The 26,111-nt window shown below is 40.2% G+C and overlaps 1 protein-coding gene across 3 annotated transcripts in view; it reads left to right on the forward strand.

Annotated features, from left to right (window-relative positions):
- LOC308083013 (nuclear GTPase SLIP-GC-like) overlaps positions 1-26,111 on the forward strand; it is a 69,243-nt gene that overhangs the window by 24,934 nt on the left and 18,198 nt on the right. For 2 of the 3 annotated variants that reach the window (XM_080425107.1, XM_080425106.1), the window contains 11 exons: positions 18,332-18,425; positions 18,593-18,686; positions 18,848-18,969; positions 19,296-19,463; positions 20,124-20,284; positions 20,402-20,519; positions 20,825-20,933; positions 21,026-21,159; positions 22,037-22,118; positions 22,242-22,323; positions 24,833-24,943. In XM_080425107.1, the coding sequence (XP_080281233.1) occupies positions 18,332-18,425; positions 18,593-18,686; positions 18,848-18,969; positions 19,296-19,463; positions 20,124-20,284; positions 20,402-20,519; positions 20,825-20,933; positions 21,026-21,159; positions 22,037-22,118; positions 22,242-22,323; positions 24,833-24,943 (1,275 nt within the window). Of the gene's footprint in view, positions 1-12,983; positions 13,263-14,988; positions 15,032-15,394; positions 15,480-16,182; positions 16,400-16,513; positions 16,733-17,511; positions 17,701-17,890; positions 18,067-18,331; positions 18,426-18,592; positions 18,687-18,847; positions 18,970-19,295; positions 19,464-20,123; positions 20,285-20,401; positions 20,520-20,824; positions 20,934-21,025; positions 21,160-22,036; positions 22,119-22,241; positions 22,324-24,832; positions 24,944-26,111 lie in introns of those variants that run through there. The other variant, XM_080425105.1, reaches the window with a different exon arrangement.

Consider the following 26,111-nt stretch of genomic DNA (forward strand, 5'->3'; position numbering starts at 1 on the left):
GGAAGTAAAAATACAGATAGCTGTAAGGGCTTTTTAAAGTAACAATACCTCAAGACTGTACTTAAGCACAAACCTGGACCTCAGGAAGAATAGTCTCCACTAAGGTGTAGACTAGTGGATGCTCCTTAAAAAAACAACAACAAACAAACAGACAGGACTTACAGAGGCCTTCATTCATTCGGATGACGTACATATAACATACATATAAAGACAACATATATGACACACTGTAGTACTATTTAGGGGGCAACCCTAGGCTGCAGAGCCAGCCGTTCACGTCACCTCGCTCGGATGCTGGAGCTAAACATAACGTGCATGTAACCTGTAGTATTTTTGGGGTCGCCCCTTAGTGGCAGTCTCAGCTTAAACATAATATAACCTGTAGTATTTTCTTAGCCGCAGTCTCAGCTTTCACATAATATAACCTGTAGTATTTTCTTAGCCGCAGTCCCAGCTTTCACATAATATAACCTGTAGTATTTTCTTAGCCGCAGTCCCAGCTTTCACATAATATAACCTGTAGTATTTTCTTAGCCGCAGTCCCAGCTTGCACATAATATAACCTGTAGTATTTTCTTAGCCGCAGTCCCAGCTTTCACATAATATAACCTGTAGTATTTTCTTAGCCGCAGTCCCAGCTTTCACATAATATAACCTGTAGTATTTTCTTAGCCGCAGTCCCAGCTTTCACATAATATAACCTGTAGTATTTTCTTAGCCGCAGTCCCAGCTTTCACATAATATAACCTGTAGTATTTTCTTAGCCGCAGTCCCAGCTTTCACATAATAACACATAACGACACATAACGTACACAACTTTGGCTACACGCTATCTTCTCCCATGTACCCGGCGTGGTTTGCGGTTTAGAGATCCTAGTAAAGGCCACTTATTGTATTGTCTCAGTAAACTGTTGGATCATGGAATACAGAGAGACAGTGTAGTGTCTCAGTAAACCATAGGATCATAAAGTACACTGAGACAGTGTGGTCTAGCAGTAACCTATAGGACCACAGAACACAGAGAAACAGTGTAGTGTCTCAGTAAACTATAGGACCACAGAATACAGAGAAACAGTGTAGTGTCTCAGTAAACTATAGGACCACAGAATACAGAGAAACAGTGTAGTGTCTCAGTGAACTATAGGACCACAGAATACAGAGAAACAGTGTAGTGTCTCAGTAAACTATAGGACCATTATGACAATTGTAAGGATATGTTCATGCAGGCACACAGACAAACCCCCAGCACCTAGTGTAAAACTAATATTAGATAAATTCACCCGCACCGAAAACCAAAGCGTGAAAAAGTGGTATTTCGAGGTACAACAAAAATAAATCCATATATTTATATATATAGCCATGCATTGCTCGAACACCCAAGTTGGATCGTGGGTTATTCTAGAGGCCTTGACATGAATATATATATAAATAAAGACAAATAACTGATAGTAACAGCTGATAGTTAAACATCCGTGTAAAAAAACGTCGGGGTGTCTCCGGTGGTCTCATAAACATATACAGAGACAGTTGCTGGGAGGATCAACTCGGTCTACCCAGCCACGCTAACAGGACATCATGGGGTATATGAAGTACAGAGCCTAAGTATTAAACACAAAGGTCATTCAATCTGCTGTTCAGTGGTGACTTCACATGTATGCAATCATATTTACACATTGTCTTTAATAATTGACCTAAATTTGGTATAATACAATTCACATATAGCACCGCGTGTACCCTTCCTGGGGCCCCAAGGAATTGTAGCACATAGTGTATGGGCGAATTGTTATTTGGATCTTATGGATCCAGCGGTCGTCTGGACTGGACAGGGTCACGGTCGGGGTCACCAGCTGATGTGCCGAGACAGACCTGTCACTCTTGGTTCAATAAACCCTAAAGTCCAGTTTATAGACGACATACACAGAAATTACCTTTTACATGCGCAAGGCATCTTTATTGACAAACAAGGGAGATTCCCTCTATACTATGTGAATAAAAGAACAGCAAATTAATGATATTAAAACAATACGACCTGATATATCACGAAGGCAATTCGCTCCACATCTAAGTCTGCATGCAAACAAGCGCTCGGTTGAGCGCCTGGAGAATTCTGAAGTTCTTATCTATTACATTCAGTATATCAACGCTGTGGCTATCAAGGCCTGTCTTCTGACTGCACTCTATAAAGTAAAGGTTGACGGCCCAAGGTTCCACAATGGACCATCAGTACATAACCAAATCACAGGAGATGCATGCTACTGTAGACTCATAGACAGGGGCTATAACCATTCTACTATCAAAATAGGCCTACTCTGAGATGCTCTAGGCCTACTCCAACCACAACAAAGACATTCATTCCACAGATTGATTTGCAGTCTACAATATTCTCCATTGGCAAATAAAATCAAACATGTTTTAACCCTTTCACGCATAACGGTCACTACAGTGGACAGCTATTAAAATGTCATTTTCTATTATAAGAATAGGTTTTGATGTCAGAGTTGCATACTAGCCTATACAGGGGACGCTAGAGCATCACCTCAATACTGCCATCCAGTGGCCAGGTGTTGTAACTGCAACATAATTTTTTCAACATCCAAGATGGCTGACAGAAATGTAAACAAGCCCAACAGCTCAGGAATATCTATCCATTCCTTCTAAAGTAGGAGACCCCTGCAGGTAAAAAAAATATTATTACATCAAGTAACATCTAATAAGCACTATAGTTGTGAAAAATTCCAAGTATTGATTTTATATTGGGAGGAAATTATGATTGATCATCTGTCCACTAAATTGGACTGCATGCATCACTGGCTCTATTTCAACTACAATTCATACTTTTGCTGCCACAGTTTGCTCTTGAAAATGCTTCATCTGCAGTTACCTTTCTGGATATAAATCAATGTATTCATGTTATTAGAAAGTAACCTGCATTGTTTGTATCAAAAATAATATTTTATGCATATTTTTTTACATTATGGGAGTACATTTGTGTCTATTTATATTTTGTAGAGGTCATGTGCAGCTTATTATAGACCTAGGCCTACAGGATAGTGGAGTAACTATTATATGACTAAAGTGAGGATGATGATAGTGGCCAGTGGTGATCAGTGGCTGCCAGAAAAAGAAGGATAAGCAAATATGATTAGCAGTGACAGTGAAGCTGTATGATGATGATGATAATAATATAATAATAATAATAATACGGGTAATAATAATAATAATAATAATAATAATAATAATAACCTATTTGAACCTACAAGGGAAATTCAGTTTTGACCCAAGTGGTCAGACTTCAGCAAAAACCTAACTGTGTGATGGGTGATGGTTGATTGAAGTAGTCTCACCTGGCCTGAGTCAAACTAATTGGACTCACAGTGCCCAACTCTGAGTCCAATTAGTCCAATTAGTTTGACTCAGGCCAGGTCAGCCATCCCCCATCCCACACAAACAAAAACAATCCCCATGGAGCTATTTGAATTGATTACAGTTGTAATAAAAACTGTTGCAGTAGGTTATCAGCAGTCATTACTGTTGGAACACATAACATGTTGCCTATCCAATCATTTTGGCATATAATCCTTTTTGCTAAAATGCACAGAGAAAGAAATAGGTGTGTGTGTGTGTGTGTGTGTGTGTGTGTGTGTGTGTGTGTGTGTGTGTGTGTGTGTGTGTGTGTGTGTGTGTGTGTGTGTGTGTGTGTGTGTGTGTGTGTGTTTTGCATCATCAGGCTATTATTGTGGGTAGCCTACTTGTGTTGTTGTGGAGTGGAGCTCTTGCTATAACAAAGTATAGGCATATAGTAGTGTCATTACTGTAACCTGGTATCTGGAATGTGATGCTGTTGCTGCAGGGTGAACTATATAGGTAGCTTATAGTATAATAGATTTCTTAGCCCCCGACCCAAAATCACCACCAACCGCCACCATTATTTTGATGAACATTTTCTACAAAAATAACAGAGGACATTGTGAGTAACTCTCCCAACACTCTCTTTCAGATGTATTTCAGTAATACAGTCTCTTCAGTTTTACTGAACTATATCCTGTACTATATCGCTTCACCAAGTCCATCTTGTATGAACATTGTGAAACACATTGCCGTGTCCAAGGCACCCCTGAGACCAGGTTTGCCCCTGGAAACCACTGGCCCCAGCATACAGACACAAAACAATGCAAACAGATGCCATGATGTTGCATGCACAGGAACATCCAAGTACATCTGCATAAAATGCTTGCAGGCTTTGTGCCCTAGGTGCTTAGTCAATTTAGTTTGACTCAGGCCAGGTGCGACTACTTCAATCTAGCCTGCACTAGTCTGGCCATGCCAGGCTAACTTCAATCAGCCATCACCCATCACACAGTTTGGTTTTCACTAGACAGTAAGCACTCATGTTGGTGTTCAATTTAGAGTTATTTTGGTTTTCACTTGACAGTAGAAACACTATTATTTATGTGTTTTGTGTTTGTTGAGCCGAGGAGTCAAGAGAAAGTTAATAAATAGTATTAGAATATGTTAGAAATGTGAAAAATGTAGTTTTACAGCATTACAAATATATTTGATTTGATATTATTAGATTTTTATAATTGTATTCATTGGTTGTATTTTATCCTTATTCTTTTCAGTTAAAAACACAAATGCATGCTGTCCTCCTGAGTGGACAGGTCAATAACTCCTTAAAAAATTGTTGTTTAAAAAAAAATTAAGTGCAGTTGTTATATTTATGTCTAAAGACACATAAAAACACTTAGTAACATTTTTTTTTCTCAGGTTATCATAATTCATGCGTGAAAGGGTTGGAATGTGTTGGATGATCTCCATGAAAACTTTAAAGACAAACCTGTTGCTTTCAGAGGAACACCAGCCTCAGAGACAAACAGAACACAAGCTCTGAGTACAGAGGCAACCCACAATCACTGGACTACACAGGGCTGCTGGACACCAGCCCTGTGGACACTGATCTTGTTGCACACAATCAGCTCCTCTCTTCAATCCTCACACCAAACAGATTGTCCTTCTGAAAACCCTGACAACATACCCATGCTGCAGTATGCAATCCAAAGTCCTTTCAAACTGTATAGGAAAAACATTTTGCAAATTGAAAACCAGAATAACAGAACTCAATTCAACATTTCAGATGATTTTGTAACATTTGGAAATTTCCCCAGGTTAAAGGGCCATTCACACTGAGTACTATAATAACTATAACGATAACTATAACTATGGTGTTCACCATTGTAGTTTTTGTTTTTATATAGTTGGTGTTAACTGTGCCATCCACTTGACTTATTATGACTTACTATAGTATATTTGACTTTACTAACTATATTTTTATAGTTAGAGTTATAGTGCTCAGTGTAAACAGCCCTTAACTGTCCCAACACAGGAGAGCAGACATTTTGTCTCCTGTGCTACCAACAGATATTCACACAGCACACACTAAACTAACAGACATAATAACATGTATTTTCTATGTGGCATAACTAAAAACAGTAGTCTGTGGTAGAAGAAAATAACAAAAGAGAAAAGCGTGCTTTTTTCTCCCCAGACCCCTGCTTTGAAGTTTCTTTTTTTTTGCCTTTCGAGCCGTAAGCGGTTTAAAGCTCAATTCTAGCCAATCAGAGCATAGCATGATCTGAGTAGGCGGGGACTAGCTCATCGAGCCAAAAAGAATGTCAGCCTTCGGCTTGCAGCAGACATGGAGATGGGGTTTCCGAAAGAAAAATCTTTTTTTTTAAATAAAGGCTGTATATGTATAATTAATGGTGATTTGGCAAGAACATGGCATATATGTGGTCTGAAATAAAAGGATATACAACCAACAAGTCCCGAGATCCAGGACGGGAGGGGGGGTACGCCGGCCATCAGGTGTCCAGGCGGAGAGCCCCATCGGTCGGGCTCGGTTGGCGTGGCGAGAGCCCTGGAGGTTGCGAAGTGTACTTTCGCAAGGCACTATAACCCCCTATAAAAGTATATTATATGTTACATGTCCATATTATATATTCCTTTCGCACAGCACAGGGAAATTGTTACATTAGCCTACTTAAACCTTTTACTATTATGTCAGACCTGAGCTTTTGTTCTGAAATGTATAAATATGAATATAATTAATATAGAGTGGATTTTTTTTGTTTGTCTTTTTTTAACTTAAAACAATATATTAAAACATATATTATTGCGAGATTAAATGATACAATGTTATAACACTTCAAAACAAAACAAACAAATTATCCATAATTCACTAAATAATCACCATGAAGTCTCTTCAAACGTAGGCCTATTTTATAAAACGTTCAGTTTGTATTAATTAGGGAGGGGGGGTACCTTGAAACAGTTTCGGGAGGAACTTAAAACAGTAGCTAGTTCGACCCTGCCCACAATGGGAGGGGTTGATGGTTTAACTCCGCCCAACATCAGCTTCGCCCCGATCTGCAAGCTGCAGCAAGTAGTCAGGGTCATAGATATAGAAACCTAGATACCTCATTGGCCTCTGCAGTTCGTTGGAGCAACCCAGTGATGAGCTGTGGATTTTTGAACTAGGGGGGCTATATTTTCTGACGTCACGTGCACGCGCACGTGCACGCATGTGCACATAGCCAATCAGCTCAGTGCTAGTTGAAATACTGTATTCAACATGTGATTTTTAATGTAATTATATCTTATTATTTAGTTGCATTGTTAATTTGTTGTTTTTATTTTTGTTTCAATTAATTAATTATTTTATTTTCCTTTTAGTTTTATATAAAAGCCCTTTACATAGACTCACCCACACATAAGTACTTAAAATAATCAGACAACTTGTCTTTGTCTTGTCTCAGAGAACTGGGTCCTCTTCTAAGCGATCCCCTTCACACTCTGCAGTGCAGAGACTGTTGTCTCTCATTGTGAGAGGAATGTACACATTCAATTCAAGTCCATGGCTTTTTTCGAGTAGCCTAATGTTATGCAAAGCAGCCAGGTAGACGCTATTGAGAACGGCTCGCCGCTGACGGCGCGAATCTTGAGAGGCTATTGTTTAAACTTTAAGGTGTTAAGACCGCAGCTGACGGTGCGTGCTCGCGCGTGCATGTGGAGCTCCCAGCCCCCCAGCCAGCGCCCTGAGCTGTAGCACCCCCTACAGCTCATCCCTGGAGCAACCTGTTTGGTACAAGCCCCCAGAGTTGCTGAGAAACATTGAACCCCAGTGGCCAAAGCTGGAACTGCAGGCGGGGAGAAATACATGCACGAGCAAAACATACTGAGAGATATTTATATATATAAATATAAATATGTAAACATATTATACATACATACATACATATGCATTTACATATAAATATGCATCTCGAGTGTATTTAATAAATATCTCGCGTTCAATCCTTGACACACGGGCTGCCGTAGAACGCAAAAAGGACACTAGTGCGCATGCTCATAACTCTATGTGTGATCAAAAACGACTCAATAATTCTACTTCCGGCAGGCTTCCGGGTGCTTCAAAACGCCACTGAGCACATTCATTGAAATGATAGCTGGGGGCGGGGCAATCCGCCCTCTAGTTATATTATACCTCTATGGTTTGGTATCAAGCCCCCAGAACCCAGTGGTTGCATTGAAGCGAAATGGACATGCTGGCCATTCGTAGGTACTGCAGCTTAAACGGACGGGGCCACTGCACAATGTACGAGCGAAAACTGTTTCGACCAATGGGCTCGACTCACGAGCTTGCGCACAAGCTTGCGCACAAGCTTGCGCACCTCTGTGACGTAAAACGCGTCACTTCTGTGACGCAGAACGTATCACAGTGGCCCCAAATAGGCTACGCCCATCACACTTTCCAACCCGGAAGAAGGGGTGAATTCGCTTCATGCGCTGAGTGGGCAACTCAATGCAAGTGGATGGGAGGGGATTTCGGGTGCCCTCTCTATTATTTTTAACTCTATGTTTGGTATGGTGGCCGCAATATTTCCGGGGGGAACGGGCACTGGCCAATCACAGCGTGTTGACTACTGGCCAACCACAGCGCATCTTTTCCAGGACTTGTCAGAATCTAGTTGTCCCGCCCCCACCTGCCTCTGATTGGCCTACTGAACGCCCCGTTCTGTGACGCACGCAGAAATGTCCAGCTGCCCCCCAAGGAAGCTAAAATGTCTATGGTCAGGGTCTTCTCCACGGGGCGGAGCGGGGTATTGCAGCCTGGGGGCGACAGTAGCTCAGGGGTAGAGTGGCCGGGTACAGCGAACTGGAAATCGAAAGGTTCCCAGTTCGATCCCGGACTGGGGGGGCTCCCCAGAATTAGTGTCGAAGTGTCCTTGAGCAAGACACTGAACCCCTAATTGCTCCCGATGAGCAGGTTGGTGCCTTGCATGGTTTCCACCGCCAACGGTGTATGAATGTGTGTGTGAATGGGTGAATGTAATGCACAATCTATGTAAAGCGCTTTGGATAAAAGCGCTATATAAATGCACCATTTACCTTTTTTTTATTGCAGCCTATATGACCATTGACACCCACACCCACCCACAAAAATGAATATTAAAGTTACATAGGCCTACTACTATACAGTCATTAAATGAATGATGAATTAATTATAACATTTATCACCGACACACCAGTGTGTGACTGTGTGTGATGATGATCAATCTGGCTGTCCTGCTCTGAAACGTGTGTGTCTCTCTCCCCGCTGCAGCACGTCTTCTGCATGTGTGTGTGGGTGGGTGTGTGGTGGTGTCAGTGGTGGAAAAAGTACTCACATGTTTTACTTAAGTAAAGTATCAAAAGTGCAATGTAGATATACTCTGTTACAAGTAGAAGTCCCGTATTAAAAATGTACTTGAGTAAAAGTACAAAAGTATATGCATCAAAATATACTTAAAGTACCAAAAGTAGAAAATACTCATTATGCAGAAAGTCCCATTTCACAAGTTTTCAAATGTATAAAATGTATGAAAATCGTTTGAAAATAGCAGAGCTTGTAGATCGGCTATTTTATGAATGATCAGGATCCTCCCATCTGATCCGCTGATGATCCATGTTGTCGCTATGACATGAGTCTCTAAAACCCCTTTATTTATATACCATATGTTGCCCGCAAAAAGTAGTAGTTTTGTGAGGGAATAATTTCAATTGGTTTGTTGCGTTCAGATATCAATGAACTAATCGCTTCATCTCATTGCAAAAGTTGAAAGATAGATGGATAGATATGCATATGATAGATAGATAGATAGATCATTGATTATATATATCAGATATAGGCCTATATATAGGCCTATTATTATAATTATTGTTGTGAACATTAAAACATTGTGAGCTTGTAGATCTGCTATTTTCAAATGGTCGAAATGTATATAGGGTTGAAGTGGTTTTGCAATAATAATCAAAATCAGTAGTAACTAAAGTTGTCAAATAATTGTAGTGGGGTATTGATTGATTGATGTACTTTATTTAGTAAGACATGAGAACAACAGTACATGGAAGTACAAATTCACAATACAAGGTCTATTAAACTGGAAGACTCATTAAGCACTGAGCTTGTTTAAGATGAGATCCCCTTGCACACAAATTATGATGACATAAAAGAGACAGACAGATATACACACTACTATACAGAATGTCATACAATCAGCTTACAGCATACTGGTATGAAGAGTGAAAAATATGTACAAGAGAAGGAAAAAAAAGGGGGGGGGGTAGGTTAAGACTTAGACAGGGGCCATTTTCGAATTGCAGTAGCCTACAATATACAGTATAAGTACAATATTTGCCTCTGGGATGTAGTGGAGTATAAGTAAAAGTATTGAAAATTGGAAATACTCCAGTAAAGTAAAAAATACCTCAAGTACTCAAGGGCGTACCGTCATAGAGGCCAATGGGGCCATGGCCCGGTCTGGAAAATTCTGCTCCCCCAGGGGAAAAAAAAACAAAAAATCAACATAACAACATTAGCCCCAACATTGGCCCCTCACCCTATTCTCTTGTAGCCAACCACAGGAATTCGCCTTTGTTTTCAAGTCGGGCTTATTTGCATTCGGCCGAATTGTTAATGGGGGGCCATTAAAAACCGGTTTCCCCGTCAAACCGGTTCTCTTGCCAGGTAAACAGTATAAAGCGGGTCCAGAGATAGCTCTACATTTCATTATTGTTGTGACTTGTGACTAGTCTACTACTCTACAACATGAAGAAGCTCAAGCCACCAACCAAAAAACGATTCGTCCAGAGCAGTATGCTACTACACTTCGCCGCCAGCTCCAGCAAGACGCCAGCAAAGGAGGACAGCAGCAGTGCCAGGACACCAGCGCTCATCACCGTGCCAGCGGTGACGACTGCCCCACCAGCGGCTGCTGGTGGGGGGCCAGTGGGGCCACAACCAGCAGCGCCCACCACAACGCCAGACCCGCCACCACCAGCAACCATCGCCGCGGCCAACAGCACCATACCAGTGCGCTGGGTTAAGAATCTGGCCCGGTCCACGTTAGAACCCACCGTACGCGCCTGCAAGTACTTAAGTAGGCCTACAGTACTTGAGTGTATATAAGTTACTTTAGCTCTGTCACTGTCCCCCTAACCATTGAACGCCGATCGTGGACTAAACACACTAGTGGGAGAAATATGTGAAAAAGTTGTTCACTTCCGGCAGAAAGTGTGAAATTTTGCACCTAGGGGTATTTTTAGGCGCTGAATTCAAAAATTGCCGGATCCAAGAAGTCAGTCCAAAGCGTCTGACTTATTAATGAGATAATTAGCATATTTGCCGCAAATATGCTAATTATCGAATTAATTATGCACAATACAAAAATTTACATGGCAGAAATGGATTCTACGGGAAAAAAACATAAGAATCAACTGAGAAAAGTTTGGTACACCCTTTTATCGAATTGTTATAGGTTTTGCCCAGTCTAAATGTAGTCATTATGCCAATTGATTCCTCCCCACACACACTTGTGTGTTGTCACTGCTGTTGTATTCTACTGACTCACCTGCCAGTGAGGAGCCCCCACCGGGAGGACGTAGAGCTTTTCCACTTGTGGGACAATACATTTATTTCTCATTAACTTGTTTATTTAATCTGTCCTCTGTTCCTCTTGGAAGCATTGTCCTGAACAGAAACATAGTTCTGTGCGTGGTAGATTAGCCGCAAAACATTAGCATTTTCCAGCACACCGTTTTTTACACATGCATTTGATCAGCTCTCGACACCCTTTTGACGCCACCTCTGCCATCACCGTCCAAAATGGACACCAGCCATCGTCCTAACTTTTCACCCATCCCCAATCTGCAGGTGAAGGAATCTCGGTTGGCAATTTGGGACTGTCCCCAGATGTGACCAGCTTGAAATACTGCTCTCTTCACATGTTGACGAAGTGCCTCCTTTGTGGGTGGAATATTTTCCACTTTGCGATTTCCATGAGCAAATAGCTGCTTGCGTGCCTCGTTCACTTTCTTCAGAGTACCCCCGCTGGTAAGCGTGCCAGGCATGTAGCAACATTCGCTAATCAGCCTCTTCATGTGTATGTACATGGTTGAAGTTGAGAAACATCAGAAGGGGGGCTTCTTCATAGGTTGTGAGAAGTGTTTTCCCATCTGGAACAAACATTGTTTCTAGAGCAGCAGAATAATGTCTTTTTGTTGGAATCTACTCGAAGGAAGCTGCTCCAGTTTCGTGGCACGGGGACAACCGAGTGGTGCTCGCCGTGACAGAGTGTCCTATGACGGGCTCATGGAGATCAGCGTGGGGGGTAGCAACCAGACGGCTCGTTGAGTTATTTAGCAGCTTGTTTATAAACATTCTGTAGATTTTTTAAAATCCATGCATAGGTTATGTAGTAACTAAATATAGACTTATTTCTCATCTACAGCTGCTATTTTTCATTTTTGACTTCATAATGCGCATCTGCTCAAACAGCCCGTTTTGTCTCGCCTCGAAAAAGCACACTTGAGGAGACTTGAGTGACAGGTGCCCAGTTTGATAAAAAAAAACAACAATTCAAATGGATTTCTGCTTTTTTCCCCCACAAAAGCGTCCTTTGGTGTGAACGCAGCAGTTAACTGGATACAATTTGATGTAGGCATGTAGGCTACAGTCGGCCGCTATATTTTTTTGAACAATTTTCATAGCCAGTGTGGCGGTTTCTTTAATACTCCACATAATTGTTGTGATATCCAACATTTGTGTGCAGTGAAGACATGTCTTCAGTCTTTAACTGCGTGGTACTCTCACATTTAGCATCTGAACTCAGTCAACTTGATGCAGATGTGACTTTAAAGTCATTGGAATGCCTGAGGGCAGAATGCAATGAGATGAATTAGTGGGCTGTAGACAGTATGTAGAATGTCCCATTTCACAAGTTTTCAAATACACTATATAAAAATCTTTCACAATGTGTCGCGATGCGACACATTATGAGCTTGTAGATCTGCTATTTTCAAATGGCTGAAACGTATAAGGCTGAAGTGGGTAATGTATCTTTGTAATAATAATCTAAATCTACAAAGTAACTAGTAACTAAAGTTTTCAAATAATTGTTGTGGAGTAAAAGTATAATATTTGCCTCTGAGATGTAGTATAGTAGAAGTAAAAGTACTGCAAATTGGAAATACTCCAGTAAAGTAAAAAATACCTCAAAATTGTACTTAAGTACCTCAGTACCTGAGTAAATGCACTTAGTTACTTTACACCACTGCAGTTCAGAAACGAGCCTACCAGTGATATCATCAATGAGGATTCCATGCTAATATACTACAGCCTTTCCCTTCCTGAAAAGTTTGCATGCTATAATAGGAGCCGTTGTTTCTTGCATTAATAAAAAACTAAATAAAAAGTTGGAAATCTTGTCTGAAATGTCCAAACCTGCTTATCGATAATGTCACTGGTAGGCAGGTTTCTGAACGGTCTACAGCCCTCCTCTGAGACACAAGTAGATAACAATGGTACCATATTATATTGAGCATTAGTGAGGACCAATTATATGAAGATAGGTTGAAAATGGTCCTTTAAGATTATGACTGCTATCCTTTATGTGTTTGTTTTGCAGTTTCACCCTTTTTAAAACTTCAAGATGGCCAGTAAACCTGTGATTGCAGATCCCCCATTCAAAGCCAAATCAGCAGTGTGGAAATATTTTGGTTGTCCGATAAGGGATGGCAAGGCTGACATTACACAATCAATTTGTCGGATTTGTCACAAAATAATTCCACGGCCGGCGTCAGGAGGCACTTCAGCTATGCTAGGACACATCAAAACTCATCATGACATTGATCTCAGTGGCGAACTAAAGAAACCCCACCAACAGGTACAGTAACTTTTATTTAAAGTTATTTTATCTTTTTATTTAAAAAACACAATGGGTGTGCGTCTTTGACAGCTTAAAGGAGGAGTTCACCCAAAAAATTGCTTATTTTCTATCAATTACACACCCCATGAAGCCTTGATTTCATGGATTTATTTTTGTTTTTGTGGCATTCCTAAGACAATAATTTGATGACCGTGTGTATTTCCGGTAGGAGACACAAATAATCTACTTTGTGTCTCCTACCGGATACATTAGCCGGTAGGAGACGGGAATCAAATTATTAGGTTAAGAATGCGACAAAAAATTAAAAGAATCCATGGATTCAAGGCTTCATAGGGTGTGCAATTGATAGAAAATAAGTACTTTTTTGGGTGAACTCCTCCTTTAACTGTAAATGATCAATACATTTTATTCAAGAAATAAACCATGTTTTGCTCATTCTTCATTAAAGCAATAAACTTATGTTAAAACAAAACAACTAAAATCTGGCCTCTGGAACAAACAACTCCTCCTCCAAATGCTTTAGAATAATTATGCTGCCACCAATCTGTTAGGACTAGTTGCATCTGCATTTGTTATTTCTCTGGAGTTTAATGGCAGATGTGGAACAATTGATAGTGCAAAGAAATACAGTCTAAAGTTTAGACTGTATTTCTTTGCACCATCAATTGTTTAGACTCTAAACATTATCCTGTGCCACAACTTCTGCTACGACAGAATAGCTGCCAGACAGGTTTTGGTTTGGCACCTGTAGTTCATGCCACACATGCTCCCCCCAACTCCATTCTCCTATGTAAAATCTTGCAGATGTCATTAGCAATGTGTAACTGCAACTTCAATTGATGTTACTCATTTTACAAAGTATAGAACTTAGATTTTATTGTTCCCAAGGGGAAATTCCTTTCCAAGGCACTCTACGTATCAGACAACAGTAAATACAATAGCACACATTAACGGCAGGTGATGACAGACAGCAGTACACACAAAGGTATAGCAGTGCCTTACCTTTGTAAACCATTACAAAGGTCAGCTAGGTGACCAGTGATAAATGTGTTAATGAATCACAGGTACACGGAAGCAGGAGGTCTCTCTACAATTAAAATAATCATAAAGCAGCTTGCAAACTGGTCCGTATATTTCACCCGAAATTCATCACAAGTAAAAAAAAAATTTACGACCTGTGTGTGTGTGTGTGTGTGTGTGTGTGTGTGTGTGTGTTGTCAAAGTTTAGGAAAACAACTGATTGATTGATTGCTTTAATACTTTATTAGCAGTTCAATACAAGGTCTTTTAAGCAGGCGCGTATCGTCATTGGGGCCAACGAGGCCATGGCCCGGTCTGTAAACCCAGCTTGTCCCTGTGTAGGGGCAAGATCCAGGGGAAAAAAACTAAAAATCAACATTAGCAGCACTCACCCTATTCTGCTGTAGCCGACCACAGAAAGTCGCCTATGTTTTCATATGGGGCTCATTTGCATTTGGCCGAATTGTTAATGAGTGGCCATTAAAAACCAGTTTAGCCGTCAAACCGGTTCTGGCCCGGTTCTGGCCCGGTCAACGTTAGAATCCACCAAACGCCACTGCTTTTAAGGGGATTTTAAACCGAAGAAAGCCTATGGCTTGTTTCCATTGGGGTCCTTTGTACTCAATTCATGGAAAAAAAGGCACTTTTGGCCTTGAAACATGCATTTATGAAATGCTCAGTTAACATGTGAATTTACCTTCAGATTCGGGCCTCTACCAGTAATATTGATATGGAACCGATGCAAGGTAAAGACCCCTATTAAAATTTTAATATAATATTTTAAAAATGCAGTATTTATTAAAGGATATTCCTGCTACAGATTAAAATGACCATTGTGTATGTTATTAATTGTCATCTCATGAATGCAATGCAACTAAGTTATAAACATCAACACGACAATGCAACAATTGACGATATACCTGCACAGATGCTCTCTTACAAGTTTAACAGCTTTTCCTCAACATCTAATAATAAAATTTACATTAGACAATATAATGCTATCAGTTTTTCAAGTTCAGTAACATGTCTGTCTATACTGTATAAAATGAATCTGTAGCTATCCATGTACTGCTGATTCAGGTTGAATACAGTTCATTTTGTACTTACAGAAGCTGAATTTTCTAAGGTGAAGAATATCATGAAATATGTTGATGATAAAATCAGTCAGGAGACAGAGCTCAACAGATTTCTAAAGTGAGTAGCCTCCAACTAAAATGACTTTTTGTTAAACAAAAGGCCAGTGTCCAACTTAATTCTTATGCTAACAATTATTATTACATATAGCACCCATGTTGTTCTTTGCCATTTTACTTGTCTAGTAGCCAATGTTAAAATTGTATGAATGTACCTGGATTATATTCTTCTGTATGCAAGTTTGCATACACAGCATCACAACGCGACACATTGTGCACTTGTAGATCTGCTCACAACGTCAGGCAGTGGGACGCGATTCACACTGCCTTCAACTTCCCAGTCCTATACTCCCTTGGGTCCTCGGCGATAACGTACGCCAAACTGTCCCCATACCAGAATAATATCCATACATGGTATAACCTCTGTGAGCTAAGCTTGTGATATCACAGTCAGAGTGTGACATCATCAGTGTACCCGTTATACCAGGTTTATATAACTGCTTGTGCACCATAATAGTCTCCATATACAGACAGTATGGGCAAGTGAAGTTGCCCATACTGTATGCCCACCATCCACTGTCCACTGTGTTTGTGATGCATTTGTGATGTCTCCATATATGGGCATGTTATGATTAATTGTGATGACAACCGTCCACTGTCCGCTGTCATGGCAATTTTAATATAAGGATCTATTGCTATTATACTCACACACACACATGTAACCATGTTTTAAAGTTGCTGTTGTTGTTGTTTTATCACAACAGGGAAAAGATTAATGATTTACAGAAGAGCAAAATGGAGCTGGTGGGTGTCTTTGGTAGAACAGGAGCTGGGAAAAGCTCCTTGATAAATGCCATTATTGGGGAGAAAGATCTCTTGCCTTCTGGAGATATCAGTGCTTGTACCTCAGTCATGATTCAAGTGAGGGCAAATATGATAGACTCCAAATACAGAGCAGAGATCGAGTTCATCCTAAAAGAGGTAAAATTAACATGTTCTCCCTATACGTAATGCTAAGTGGAATGACATCTGTTGAAAATGATGCAAAAGTGATGTTATCATGTACTATTAATGAGATTTTATTAAATTGTTTAGGAATGGAAAGATGAATTGTGGGATTATTTGAAGAATCGTGATTCAGAGAAAAATGAGGAAGGTGATACTGACGATGATGATATTAAGAAAAAGATCTCAGCACTGTATGGAGAAGATGCTACGAAATTTACAGCTGTTGATGACTACATGGACAAAGATAATTTTAAAGAGATTAAAGAATTTCTCCAGTCCCAAAATAAGATACTGGAATGTAACACAGTAAGTTAAGACAACATTTTTGATGCAATATTTTTCAGGATAAGCTCCACTATCTGTCTCTCAGGCTGAAAAATATTGTGTGTGAGAGAGAGCGAAAGACCCAGGTTGAAGTCGGTTAGCAGCAATATAGAGTTGCACCGGAGAACAGACGAGTCAGAGTCCAGACAATAGACAACAGTGTTCAAGTTTAAGTCTACTCTGATTTATTCTTGGAAGTCACACACAGGTTACAGATGCATGTGTTCACAAAAAGAGTGTCACATTGGGTGGTACATACATGAATTCTCTTTAAACAGGTATATGTCGTTAGATAAGATACATGTGTTCTTGGTAACAAAGTGTGTGTATGGTTTCGGTTCTCGCTTTAGGCTCAATGGAAAGTACAAAAGGCCTGTGGTTAGCGTAGCTCCAGTTTCACCACGGCTCATGAGTAGCTCACCAGTCACGTACACACAAGTGGCAGTTAAGGGTAAAGGTCGATGTGCAGGTTGAGCAATGATCTAAAGATACATTCACCAAGGCCTCTCAAAAAGGGAACAAGCCGGTATCGACTCTATAGTTCATTGGGAGGGAGGCACCACAGCGGGCAAATATATCATTGCGTTGTATCTGATTACGTAATATCTACCTAGTGGTCCTTGATGTCTGATCTCAGTACCATTGTGGAAGATTAGCTATGAATTAGTGTTATGTTGTAGATAGGTACTGTACATTTGTTCATTGTTAAAAGTTAAGAAAATAAAAATAAGAGTTAATTCACCTGAATGTATACGTTCCAGTCCTCAGATCTCTCTAAAAAAATTGCAAAGTATACAAGACAAGACAGTGAAGGAAAACGGTATTGGCCACTAGTGAAGTGTGTTACCATTGAAATACCAAATGCCAGCAAACTTCTTCAGCATGTTGCACTTGTAGATCTTCCTGGAACTGGAGACCGTAACAAGAGCAGAGATGTAATGTGGAAAAAGGTAAGTTACAGTAGCTAAAAGACAACAACTTCTGAGATCTTATAAGTAATATAAAATGTAGAGGTTACACTTGTGCTTTTCTACAGTATCTAAGAAGCCATAAGATAATATACGATGCATTCAGTTTAAATATAATATCTATTAGGCTTACTGTATATCTGTGTAAAAGCATTCAATTATTTTCTTCTAGTTTGTAGGAGCTTGTTCTGCTGTGTGGATTGTGAGTGACACAATTCGAGCAGATTCAGACAAGGAGACATGGGAGATTTTAGACCAGACCATCAGTCTCATTGGAAATGGTGGAGAGTGTCGAAGCATCCGTTTCATCTGCACCAAATGTGATGTTATTGAGGACAAATACAAAAAGTAAGATACATTTTAAGATGATATGACAGGACATGACAAACATATTTAGTTAATAACGGTGATAGCGGATTCATTGTTAAAGTTTCTTATGATGCTGCAGCAGATTTTCCTCATGATAGAGGTTTTTATCTCATCGCTGAAGAGGGAAGTTGATTCTGGAAAGTTGAGAACGTTTTTCAGGGTGGAGATGTTTTAATGTGTTTTCAGTGCTAAAGGTTCTAGATGAAAATGTATTATTACAGTAGGATTGTACATTTTCTTCCAGGTCAAAAGAGGATAGACGTCGTCGTGTTTTGGAAAAAAACGAAATAGTCAAGGAAAAAGTAAAAGAGACATTCAAAGAAAAGAGGGTCATCAAGGTATGTTTTACAGTCATTAAGGATCCTTTTTCAGGCAGGTGTGCATGTTTGCGAGAAACATGTGAAATGACAATTTCTGTAGAGGAATTGGCATGTTTTTCCCTGCATGTGTTTGGTATTTTGAGGTACACTAATTATTACTTAATTATTATTTCATTCCTTTTCAGAAACATTTCAGTTGCGACAGTGACTTTTTCCAAGTGTTCACAGTTACCTCTAAAGAGTTCAACAGGTTAAAGTATCTGCAAGAAGATGACACTGGTAGGACAGGACTTTACGCTTTACAAATATGTTTAGTATGGATTACAAATTGTTATCAATATTGAGTCATATTATAAGCAAAACATGCATTTTGTACTCTAGATTTGACTGCAAAATACATGTAAATAAAAATACAAAACATCTCACAAATCTCTTTCCAGAAATACCCCAACTTCAGAAATTCCTGAAAGATCTCAATGATCATCAGTCAAAGACCAACTATTATGTCTCTGGGGCCTTTGGAATACTTTCTCTGATGAAAGCAGCGAATACACCAGAAACGGTATGAACATATGAACACACACATCACACGCGTACATGCGCAGACATGCACACGCATACGCTTGTATTAATATACTTGTGAGGACATCAACATTGTAGGACAGCAATATTATGAATTCCATTTTACCGTGCAATTTTCTACGAAGGGTAAAATAAATAAACCCAGAACCTTCCATAACCTGGAAGTACACATGCACACACACACACACACACACACACACACACACACACACACACACACACACACACACACACACACACACACACACACACTGTAGGTGATATTGTACTACATTTTGGTAATTGAGTGCCACATTTTTATTTCAGGGTTCCCACAAAGCAGACGTGTGCAAAGTCCTGAAAACAAGACTTCTGCATTGGATTGATGATGTCGATCAAACCATGATGAAGTGTAAAAAGGCTTTTGAAAGATGCCTTGATGAAGGGGTTCAACGGTCACAGGAATCATGTGAGAGCATCTTGAAGGGTGTCACGGTGAGTTCAGTATTGGCTGTTTTCGACTACAAAGGATAAAGCCCAATGCATACCTCCACTGACTAGGACAGCCGGAAAATGTTGGTCCGGCCCAGTCCAGACTACAATATGACGTCCTTCAGAGGTTCGGGTGAACAGGACCAGAACTAGATGCGGCTGTTCTGTGCCTCTGAGATGTTTTACCTACCCGAACTTAGTTTGGCTACGTTCTGCATTGTTTTTGCATTCATTATGTATATTCAGTATGCAGGTACCTTAACCCAGGACCTTCCATAACCTGAAATGTAGAGTGTTTGTTGAGTAACAGGGGTCTCCCCGTCTCGCCAGCTCTTTAATAAACAGAAAACGCATTTGCAGGTGGGTTGCCAATTTCAGCCAATACCCCCTGCATTTATCAGCTTAAATGTTATGGTTTTCCGATTCCAATTTTGTCTGTTCCTTTCTTTGAGTCGTCGTTACTTTCAATTTCACTTGTTTATCCTGTATCCTGTGTGAGTGCTCTCTCTTGATTGGATCAAATTGATATCCCGCCCTGAAAATTTATTTTCTGTTTACTACAGAGCTGGAGTGACAGGGAGACTCATGTTATGAAAAGAACCATATATGAATAATATCTGTACCTAAATATGACTGCCTTGTACATTTTCTCAATTATTTCAGAAAGGAAAAATGGGCTTTCATTCAAATTTGAAGTCTTTAGTTCAGAACAAAGGCATTTACCAAAAAAAAGAAAAAAAAAGAAAGACTGAAGTGAATCTCAATGAGATATTATCTAAACATATGAGAGAAACTATTGATCAAGAGTTCAGCAAGACCTTCCCGTAAGTACCTACTGTCAGCAGACATCAAATAATTTCTTCCAGCATATTGAAATGAACGGGGAGAGGGAGGGCATGTGTAAAAGGCTTCTTTAACTCAATGCACATCATATATTTCAGGAATGAAGGAAGACCAGGACCCATCAAAGAGGCCATCAATAAATTCACACTTGATACAGACAGCCTCATTGACGAGCACAAAGGGGTTGCATTGCAAATGACATTTCTAAAGACAGAGGTATACAATTACAGCTCAGTTTGAAGTAAAAGATATACAGTACAAGACACACACACACACACACACACACACACACACACACACACACACACACACACACACGTACACACACACACACACACACACACACACACACACACACACACACACACACACACACACACACACACACACACACACACACACACACACACACAATCTTTTTTACCATGACAATGTTCTATCGGCAGAATATGTAATGATTAAAATGCATGTTCTTCTCTGTAAATGGCGCATTCACTACATTGTTATGTTCTTTTTAACAGGAGGAGAAATTAAAGATAAAACTTGCCAATGTCATCCGTGAAGACAAGAAAAACATCTACTCCAGTCTAACAAAGTCAATCCAGGAATCCATGCAAACATGTTATGACAGTAAGTAACAATTGCACATAAAAAATGTGTGAACCTAAAAAGATAAGCAATGTGATCAAAATGATTTTTCATTTCTGTTTGCTATACTATAGAAGCAGCACAACACAGTGGACCAGGCATGGTGGAAAAAATGAAGCACGAAATGCATGCTCATCTTCACACATCAAAATACAGCATGTTTGATAAGGCTAAGAAATGCATGCTGGATGAAGTGGAGTGTCTGAAGGTTTGTCTAACACTCATCTATCTCGGACACAGACACACACCTCAATGGCTATGTGCAGGGACGCTCTGTAAACAGCAGGTTTAGTAAAACTATGTTAATTTGCCCCAATGGCGTTCTAACTAGCATTCTGACAAGTAGCAGCTAATGTGTTACAGTAGTTTATACCAGAGTGGCTAATGAACACCTGTTGACATATTGACTGTGTAGCTTGCCATAAAGTCGCATCGCGACTTATGAAACGCCAAACGGCTCATATAAATCTGTTCTCCATTCAGCTAAGTTTTGCATTTTACTGTATGACTGTCAAGGCCTGCCTTGTGGCTGCCATAGCTCGTAATACTGTAGCATTCAGGGCCCTGAGCTGGGATCAAACCCACGACTCCCCGCTCAGTGGTCCGGCACGCAACAAGCAAGAGAGCTAGCTTGCTCAGAGGAGCGAGTTACGGCCGGGTCTTTTTGTGGGGTCGCTACACTACCCCCTCCATTCTAATCCAAGCGCATCCTCACACTTAACACTGAGAGGCACTCCACTTCTAATACTGATGTGCTCAGTAGATCGAACCCATCTCTCCTTATTTAGGCATATGTCTTAGAAAATGTTATAAAATTCTAACGATGTAATATATGTAATGTGGAATATTTTTTAAACATTTTGACAAATTTGTCCCTGACACAAAGTATTTTCAGACGGGGGTCGTCGGACAAACACATGTCGCTTTAAAAAAAATCTATTCAAAGATTTGCATCAAAGACCAACACACCAACATACGTACAAGACGCCCAAACCATCTTGACCTTTGTTTTTCTCATATTGTAAATTTATATAAAATTCCACTGAACAAAATTAACTAAGATTTTGCCACTGAATTGTTCATAGAATAAATTGTTGAAAATATTCCGAGAAGATATGCAGACATCCATTGACCAGTCACTCAAGACAAATGACAACTCAGTCCCAGGTAACGGAAAGATTCAATAATCAACCAGTCGTATATATAGAAATTTGAAATTGATATTACAAATAATTATGTTCATTTAGGTATTGCAGTCACTAGTAACAATGTTAAACAATGTTGTTTCAGATGTCACTGATCAGTATGAAGAAGTGAAGAAGATATACTATTATAAACTGAAGAGCTCCAGCAGAAGGAGTGCATATACAGGGTGAATTATTGTCTTCGCCAGGCCGAAAGGCATGGCGAGAGTATGTTTTGCACCCTGTCCGTGTGTCCGTGTGTCCGCGTGTCCGTCCTTCTGTCTGTGAGCAGCTAATCTCCGGCACCGTTGGCCCCCGGTCACTACGAAACTGTGCACACACACTCCCTGGATGCCAATTCAGAACCTCTGGCCCGAATTTTTCAGATTCGCCTGTTATAGCGCCACCAGGAGGCCGATTTGTGCAAAAATATTTTTTTGATACTACTCCTACAGATGTTGTCCACAAATCGGTACATAGTATCTGTATAGTCATGTGATCAACACAGATCTGTCAGAGGTTTCACATTCTATCCTAATTGGCCAAGATTGCCTTCCAAAGTTTGCAGGATTGGTCCGTTTTGAAAAGAATGCCTCAAATCATGAACGCAGCATGCAATTTCCGTGACGTTTTGCATGCACATTCCCACTAGGCCGAGGAAGAAATGCCACCCTTTTCACATTGGCCTTTTATAGCGCCACCAGCAGCTCTAATTTAGCAAAACACATTTTTGGAACAAAATGCCTCAAATCATGAATCCAGTGTCCGCGATTGCCGTGAAAGGCCTAAGAAGAAATGGCACCCTTTTCACATTGGCCTATTATAGCGCCACCAGGAGACCACAATAACCTACCTGACCTGGCGGAGACCTGTGCTCCGAGGAGCACTTTTTCTAGTTTTAAAATTGTATTGCTCACTATCGAGGATTAATAACTGTTTCTGTATCAGCTAAAAGATATTATACATTTTCATATTTGACAACACAATAGAGCCTAAGAGACCATATAGACTAAGATATTAGTCTATATGTTGCTGAAAAAGCAACATTTGTTGGGTAATGCCCCTCCCGATAATCTGCGGGCCATTCCCTACCCCTAATACCCCAGCCTAGATTGGGAGAGATTATCTGGCATGATTATCGGAATGGTCATATATGGAGATCTGTGTGTCTGTCAGTACTTGTCCCTTTTATGGCCATATATGGAGATCTCTGTATTTGTCAGTACTTGTCCCTTTTATTCCCATGTATGGAGATCCCTGATGTCATGAGTTATGGTCAAAGTATTTGACCATAACTTTGACATACCTACAATGTATGTCAAAGTGTGTGTGTTAAATGTTGAAGAAACATTTATCCATTACTAAGCAAAAATGTGACATTGTACTTTATAGTTGCATAATGGAGATATTTAATATTGGTATGAGTAATGTGACTGCATCTCGTTGAGACTTTGATGAGGCAGGGGTTATGAGTTGGTGTCACATTGGCTCTGTGTAGAATTACTGGTCTACTTTAAGTCAGTCCACCAGGCCAGCTTGGCTCATTTCATTAGCTTGTTTATTTTATGACATTGTGTCTAATGTTGCGTTTGAACCACAAACAGAGCCAATAGATATCAGCATTAGCGAATGGTTCGCGAGGGTCCCCGGACCCCCAGCGAATGGTTCCCGGGGGTCCCCGCGAACCATCCTGTAGTGTGTGCATATGTAAGAAAATCTTATAAGAGAATCTTATAAGATTATCTTGTAGTGTGTGTTGCAACCAGATAAAAAATAAAATTTTTGATCAAAATGTGTTTGTTTTACCAATCCCTTCCCTGCATATTACCAAAATAATATACATAATATTTGTTGATTTAATTGAATTATGGTTAAAAAACAACCCTGTTATTGTCCGGACAGGACAGGACAGGACATAACAGGGTGGACATTAAACCAATAAGCAAAGAAAAACGTGTTTTGCTAAATTAGACCTGGTAGCGCTATAACAGGCCAATGTTAAAAGGGCATTTGTTCCTCAACATGGTGTGAATGTGCGTGCAAAGTTTGACCGCAATCGGACGCTGTGTTCATGATTTGCGGCATTTTGTTAAAAACAAGCCACAACTGCAAACTTTGCATGTGAATCTTAGCCAATCAGGCTAAAAAAACGAATATGAAAAATCAAACAGTCCTGTCTTGATAACATGACTATAGAGATCATGTGTACCGATTTGCATGAAATTTGGATAAAATCGGAAGGAGTAATATAAAAAAAAATGTTTTACATAAGTTGGCCGTGGCGCTATAAAAGGCAGATGTGAAAAATGCAGGGCAAAGGTTTTTCCTTGACCTCTAGTGTGCATACAAAGTTTTACACAGATCTGTGCAGTTATAGGTAAAAACACAAATCGGCCTGTTATAGTGTCACCATGAGGCTGATTTGAACATTTTTTTGTGGCATTTCTTCCTTGGCATAGTGGGAATATGCTAACCATCGTTGTTTTCCCCACCCTGACCATTTTTTATGTGCTGGAGAAAACGTAACTTATTAATATTCATCAACAACAAAAACATTAAAAAAGACTAAAAAAACATTGCCGGGTTTATGTTTCTGCCAGACAATTCCTTTAAAGCAAACCAAAGTAGAACTGAGTTTGACTTGAGCTGTTTTAAGATCAGACATGTTAACATGCAGCTTTACTGTATGGTTTTCAGCATGAAGGAGAGCACAGACAGTCCCTCTCCCAGCTGTCTGTCCATGAAGAGTGATAATTCAATGAGTCCACCCATCAACTTCAAAGCACAGACTTGGTCTCCTGATCTGAGGTGAGGATTGAGGAAGCTTGACATATCGTTGCTGTAGGGTGGAAACCTTTGTACAGTATGACCAAATGCAATACAACCCTTGTTCCAATGGATCCAATGTAGTTATTATTTAGTCACAAGCTCCTGTCAATATGTTTCATTGCTTCAATATTTATATAACCCACAGACACATTTAACAACTTTCACTGTCACTTAAGGCAGGTACACACTGCAGGATATTTGGTCCGATTTTGCTGTCGGGACCTTTTTTGGCGCTCGCCGACAAAACCTCCCGATCTGACGCAGATCAGGCGGTGATCGGCGAGGTTTTGGTCGCTGTGTGTGAAAGCAGTGGTGTGTTCTACCGTGGTACGCTGTATACGCAGTGTGGCCTGCAGATTTTTTTCGTCGCCACCGTATACATCCAAAAACAGTTCGAAACGGCGTATCTGATACGTTGATACGCATCTGATACGATGCACTGACCCAGGAGTGGCTGGGCTGGGGGGGGGCGCAGCAATACAAACAGCAATAATGTGGTCCGTCTGACTGGTCTGACTCTTGAGTTCAAGGCTTATGTGTGTGGCTATTGTTCTTGAGGTGTTAATTAATGGCTTCTGGCGAAGGAATTCAACGACCTGCCATTCACTTCATTGAACGTAGGTCAGTGAATTGAGTACTTCTCTTCAATACAGTTTGTGTCTTCAATGCCAAGTTAATACTATTCTGTAATAGATACAGGAATGCTCGCTGTTAACACTGCTATTATATCTGATAAGCCTAACCAGCATTTATCTATAACAATCCTTGCACTATTCTATGGTAATAACTTTGCATTGAAAATGCATCTAAGGCTAAAAGCAGCTCCGAAGTGGTGGTGAGTTACAGGGCGATTAACATTAGAAACAGTAGAAAATCTGTACAAAGCATATTGTAAGTGTACTCAGTGTTACTGTGAAACTGGGCCTGAGTGGGCCTGGCCAGAGCGCGCGCAATTTTTTTACATTAATTAATTATATGTGTGTGCGTGCCGTGCGTGTGGGAGGAACTAGGGGGGGAATAGTTATAGTATACCCTCCAAAAAATGTAGAACACACCACTGTGTGAAAGGCTCTGTGAGAGGATACGGCCACGATAATTACGCTCGGCGATGCAGGCTTCCCGACCGTTTTCAAATATCTATCAGGTT

Source organism: Gymnoscopelus braueri (genome assembly GCF_963280865.1).
Source record: "Gymnoscopelus braueri genome assembly, chromosome: 3".
NCBI classification, from domain to species: domain Eukaryota; kingdom Metazoa; phylum Chordata; class Actinopteri; order Myctophiformes; family Myctophidae; genus Gymnoscopelus; species Gymnoscopelus braueri.